Source organism: Podarcis bocagei (genome assembly GCF_964188305.1).
Source record: "Podarcis bocagei genome assembly, chromosome: 9".
Classification (NCBI taxonomy): Eukaryota; Metazoa; Chordata; class Lepidosauria; order Squamata; family Lacertidae; genus Podarcis; species Podarcis bocagei.
Window position 1 is genome coordinate 59019394 of NC_138134.1, and position 6000 is coordinate 59025393.

The 6000-nt window shown below is 38.8% G+C and overlaps 1 protein-coding gene across 4 annotated transcripts in view; it reads left to right on the plus strand.

The window, feature by feature from the left end:
- The window catches only part of PPP3CA (protein phosphatase 3 catalytic subunit alpha), a 190635-nt gene extending 185046 nt beyond the window's left edge, over positions 1 to 5589 (plus strand). For all 4 annotated transcript variants that reach the window (XM_081209361.1, XM_081209363.1, XM_081209362.1 and 1 more), the window contains one exon: positions 3862 to 5589. In XM_081209361.1, the coding sequence (XP_081065487.1) occupies positions 3862 to 4058 (197 nt within the window). In that variant the 3' untranslated portion in view covers positions 4059 to 5589. The remainder of the gene's footprint in view (positions 1 to 3861) is intronic.
- Positions 5590 to 6000: the final 411 nt, after the last annotated feature.

Consider the following 6000-nt stretch of genomic DNA (forward strand, 5'->3'; position numbering starts at 1 on the left):
AGCCATTTGACAAACAAACAGTTTCCCTTAAGGGGGATCAATCAGTTCCCCATGTCACCTTAAGATATATCTCTAGTGAAAGTGATTTTTGAACGAGTCTTCACTGTAATTTAGCATATTTTAAAATGTCCCTTTAGGGGGGAAATATTAAAACAATGGGAGATGTTAGGAGGTTTTTTCCCCTGCAAGTTTTGGGAATTTTCTCTAATGTAGCTATTAAAACCAACACCATTTCAAATGACTACCAGCACAAATGAATTACTGTCGAAGATATTGAATGCAAAACTTCAAGCTGCCTTTCTCAGGGATCCTTTTGTTTCAGCTCTTAAAACAATTTTGTTAGTTGTACAGTTAATAGATCTCCAAATGCATACTGAAATATTTCTATACATGATGATTAAATTAGTAATTCAAATTGTTTTGCAAGAAGACTCTCAAAAGTTCCCCTTTAAAACAAAACCAAAAAATTACTCAGTTGTATTTTGTTCTTGCCCCCCTAAAACATGAGGTTTTTCCAAAAAAAGAAGGAAAAAATCATTAGTCATTAGTTCTGTTGGCATGGAGTAAGACTGCCATTTTGGCCCTCCTATCTGTTTTTTGATCTTTTTGTTACAGGAGTGAACAAAATTTTTATCAATAAGTAAGAGAAAATACAACTGCTTTCTAAATAGCAGTGAGTGAGCTGCTATTTATGTTGGAATTCTCTATTCCTGTTGGCAAATTCTACTCTGCAATGTGCATTCTTGTTGACAGTTTGGCTGTTTTTTTTCCTGTGATTTCTGTGACTGTGTTGTGTTTTTAGTATTACTTCTCAATGTAAACTGCTAATAATCATTGTCTGACCAGCAACTGCAGCAGAGCACATTCTTCAGCACAAAGGTGTATAAATATGTCTGCTTGACACCAAGATGTGCAGCCCATTTTGGGAAGATGCGTTGTTCAAGTTAAACTTCTTATTGATCATTACATTGCACTGTAACCAAAGATTGATTGATTGATTGACCTGAAAAGCTATCGCCTTTGGGAAATCTAATAACGATTCTGTTTACATAAACAAGTGTTTACTAGGGGCCTGTGCAGGCCTTTGACGGAGTCTAGGTGTTCATACATCCAATCACAGCTGAAAATCCTGCAAAATTAAACCGCTGTACACTTCACATTGCCATTCATTATACACCTACGTCAAAGGACTGGATCAAAATTGACAGCACTGTGGTGAATTTTTAAGAGGTCCGGGGTTGAATGTTCTGCTATGAGTCTTTGTTCAAGTTATCTCTAGTATGAAACCTATATGAAATTTGTGGGGAATAGGTGGGAACATGTGGGTTACAAGCGGTGGAGGGAAGTCTCCAGACAACCAAGGGTGGTAGATTCCACAGCAAACTATGTTGTCTGAAGTGGTCCAACATGCAAATATTAAGCATTTTGGAGTGGATCCAAAGATACCCTTCCACATGCAGGAGGCATCTTCAACTCACGGAAGGGCCATTTTACACTAGGGTCTCTTGCTTGAGAAAAGTGTGCAAGCGTTCTTCTCTACAAGTGTTCCACTATTATTCTACTTGCACAAGCTCTTGTTCCAGCTGAAGAATAAGGCCCTATCTGTTCTAGCATTGTGTGGAAAACTTGCACACATTTTATGGAACCACTTACAGCTCTTTGGATCCAATCCACTGACTTAAATTGTTGATTCCCCCCCCCCCAGAAGCCATGATAGCCTCAAAGCCATCTTTATGTTCCACCCCTTCAGATGGCCCAGTATGCAGTGGTTTCCACCTAGCAAAAAAAGTGCAGGGGAAAAAAGAAATCACCACATGGGGGGAAGGGGAATTGGTCCTCTGTATCTGTCTGCAGTCCATATTTCCACAGCAGTGGTTGGCAAAATGTCAGCATGAGAGGATTTGTCCTTGCCACAAAATTCAACACAAGTGGTTTAATAGTACCAGGGACTTTGCCTTCAAGGAGAAATGTGAGGGGCGGGGGGAAGTCACCTCAAAATTCAGAAAGGATTATGCTTTCTCCCTAATGGAGAACAAAATTGATTATACCTCTTGACAGATAAACCAAAGAGCAAATTCAGTTTCCAACTCCCTCCTTTTTGCTCACGCCCTCCCAGTATTCTCTCCCCATGTTGCTGGTACTAACTGACCATCTTGGCTATCTTGCATGTTAAGAAACCCAGCAGAAAGAAACATAACCAACATTCTTGAAATATATATTTGTTCAATTTATATATATTTTTTACTAAAATAAGAGGTGGGGAACACACCAAGGGTTAACAGCAACCAATAAGTTAAGCCTGTTTCTTGGATTGCTGCCCAGAGCCCTTCCCCTTTTTTGTTTTGAACACTCTAAAGTAAGCCCCTGAAATGATGGAATTGCATCAGGCCCCTTGAATTTTTCCCCCCTTTCATTGAGTGTGTGAAATACCTAGTGAGATCAATGTGGAACTCCTAATGCCATTGCTGAAAGGCAAGTTCATTGACTTTTAAATTCACTTACTGGCTCCTATGTTCCTACACTTTCAAAGTTAAGAAGGACAAATATGCCAAAAAGAATGATATTCAGCATCCATGTCACACTCAATTACTGCAGTTTAACCAGATTATCCTGTAGTGCTCTAGGGCTGACAGAGAAGGTTATTGTTCCTGAGTAGTGTATGATCATTTCTTCTGTAGTGAAGACACTGAGGACCTTCTGTCTAATTCATTATAAGGGTATCCTCGTATGATAAATTTCATAAACACTCAATGCAGGTTCCTATATAATGGGAACAATCTGTTTACCAGGATTAAGGGAGTGGACCATTGCATAGCTTGCCACTGCTCTCCATCCCCCTTCCAAATAATAACATCAACCATGATGTTGACTGGGGTGAAGATTAACCAGAGTCCTAGTTTTTAGGCAGGAATCTTAACCAAGGTTTGAAGCTGGTTAGCAAAGCTTGTTAAAAGGAGAACCTAAGTCCTCATTTGGCATCATACAACCTCTGCAGTGAGGTTGGCACACCTGGAAATATGGCTATTGAAAGGCCACAAACCAGAGTTCTTGGGCAACCTATAGTTTTGAATGTTTCATCATTTCTGTGAAGCCTCTTGACAGCTGCTCTGCTGTTAAATTCATCCTGCATTGCCTATTCCAAAGAAAACAACAACAAATCTCCCTTGGAAATCAACAAGAATTCTATCTCGAATGAGACTATGAGGACATCGCAACCATTTATCACTCAAGACCAGTTCAGACATTTTCTTTTAATACCCTAAAGTCGTTGCAAGATTATTTTGCATTCCCAGTTTCAAGCCAGCGCTTTCATTCATACAAACACATGTGGGAGCTGCCGTTTACAACAGCAAACCAGCTTCCTTTTGTAATTTAGTTGCCACCAAAAGGAGGCATACATTCACTACATGCAGTTGACAGGGCAGAAAATATTGTGATGGCTTCACTGCACCAATATGTGTGAAACTGGACCCTACACTTTTAAGACAGGAGATTTTAGTTTGTTATTTTTCTGTGAGCACTACTTGTTCCTGAAAAAAAGTTCATTCTACACCGAACCACCAAATAAAATGTCAGAAATGAATTTTGTTGGGAGCATCTTAAACTTTCAAGATACATTGGCTATCTACTTTCTAGCTGTTTCCAAATCCATCCAGAAGCTTTAATCACATTGTCATTTTATTTTCTTCACCGTGAAGGAATTTCTCAACTCAGTTGACTGTTCAGTAAGCTGATAAAATGCCAACACTTTGTCGCCATTGACTTTCCTTTCCTCTCTGTTTGTTTTGTTTTTGTTTGTTTGTTTGTTTGTTTGTTCCTGTTTTTGTTTTTCCTCCCCCCCCCCCCCAATTCTCTGTGTAGCTATCAAAGGATTCTCGCCGCAGCATAAGATCACGAGCTTTGAAGAAGCCAAAGGCTTGGACCGGATTAACGAACGGATGCCCCCTCGCAGAGATGCCATGCCATCCGATGCCAACCTTAACTCCATCAACAAGGCAATCTCCTCAGAGACTAATGGCACTGACAGTAATGGCAGTAATAGCAGCAATATTCAGTGACCGTTTCCAACTTGTGATTTTTTTGTTTTGGAGCTGCAGGGCATGATGGGATTGCTGCATATCAGCAGTGGGATGTTCTTGCCTCTGATGATAGCTTACTTGCTCTGGGGGCCAGGTGTTGGATTCAGTTTACAATATCATCTAAGAAGAGATAGTAGACTTTATTTTGGTGGGTGGGGGGTGGAGGTTCAACGCCTCCTTGGATATGCCTTTAAAATGCTTGTAGAAAACTAAATGAAAGCTAATGCTGGTATATATTGCAAAGTTAGGGGAATGAACATGTTTTCCTACTGCATTGGAAACTTCTCGATATGTTAACTGAAAGGCCTTTTATTATGTTACTGGACATGACAATTTTGTCTGATTTCTTACTAACTATTGTACGTTTACAGTTGCAGCACTAAACATGGACAACATCAAAAACATTTTTAACAAAGTGATGTACAAACTAAATAAGGAGACTATTTATTGATAATGTTTTGCTACTCTTGTCAGACGATGGCTATCTTAAAAAATAATAATTAGGCAATCTTAAAAAAAAGTTGCAAATTTGTTAAAAATGCCAAAAAGGACAGTTTAATTTTGTACAGATTATGCTTACCTCAGGTTTCTTTAGTGTGCTTGAATGCCCTTCTTTAAATATAACATTTACCTTAACTAATTTGGCAGTGAGAAATCTTTTCTTTTAAGTTTTTAAGGAAAATAAAACTGGAATAATGATACTCCTTTTTTCTTTTCTTTTTGCTGTTTATATTTAGGAATCCTTTCTTTATTCTTTTTCTTTTTGGTAAATCAAGTCTTGGTTGTGGCTTGCTGAATTTAAATATTTATGAGTGGTGCATTTTTAAGTATAGTGAACAAGACACCATATTAAGTGCAGTGAAAGCATCTATATTCTGTAAAAATCTGCCTATGCATGTTTTTTAAGAAAAAAAAATTGGCTGTATAGGCCTGTATGGGACTGTAATGCGCTTAGTGGTCTGACTTATACTGGAAATGTATGTACTGGCGTACTTTATATTCTCTAAAAAGAAAATGCTAATGCCTTTGAAATTTTGTAATCAAAAAAAAAAGCTTTGAAAAATCTAAGGGGGAGAGTATTCTTAAAAGTTTTTAATATAAGCTTGTCAGTGCACATATCGATGGTTAGCATGTTTAGCAAACCTTGTGAAATTTAAACTAAGTTTGTAGTTACATGTGAAACTAAATGCATGATAACTGTTAATGTCATGATGGTTTAGTCATTTTGTTACGTTCTGTCATGTGCCACAAACCGTGTAATTTTTTCACTTTTTTCCCTTTGTATATCAGTTACGGGTTACAACTGGTTCATTCTTAAAGGAAGATGAAAAACCAACAAAAGCAGTCCACTGATATTTTTTAACAATTGTATAAGTGCCCAAGTAATTCACTACAGCCTACAGCCTTGCCTTTGTAATTTGACTTATGAAATGTTGGCAATCAAAGCATGCACTTGTAACAATGAAAAAAAAAGCATTTTATATTACTACTCAATAAAAATGTGCATGAACCTATGGCTCCTCACACTAAATCTCTGGAGCATGCTATTATGTGTTTAATCCTCACCATCGGGGTGGGAGGCTCTCACCCCGTTGCCTTGTCTGTTGCAATCCTAGGTAGCAATCCCTGCACTCAGGTATGCATGACTTAAGTGAGGCTTAAGGAACAGAAGAAGCTGCCCTGTACCATGTCAGAACATTGATGCATCTAGCTGAGTACAGTCATACCTCAGGTTACAGATGCTTCAGGTTATACATTTTTGGGATACGGACGTGCCAAAACCCGGAAGTACCAGAACGGGTTACTTCCAGGTTTCGGCGCATGCGCAAAAGCGCTGAATTGCAACCTGCACTTGTACAGATGTGGTGCTGTGGGTTGCGGACGCACCTCCCACACGGATCACGTTCGCAACCCGAGTGTC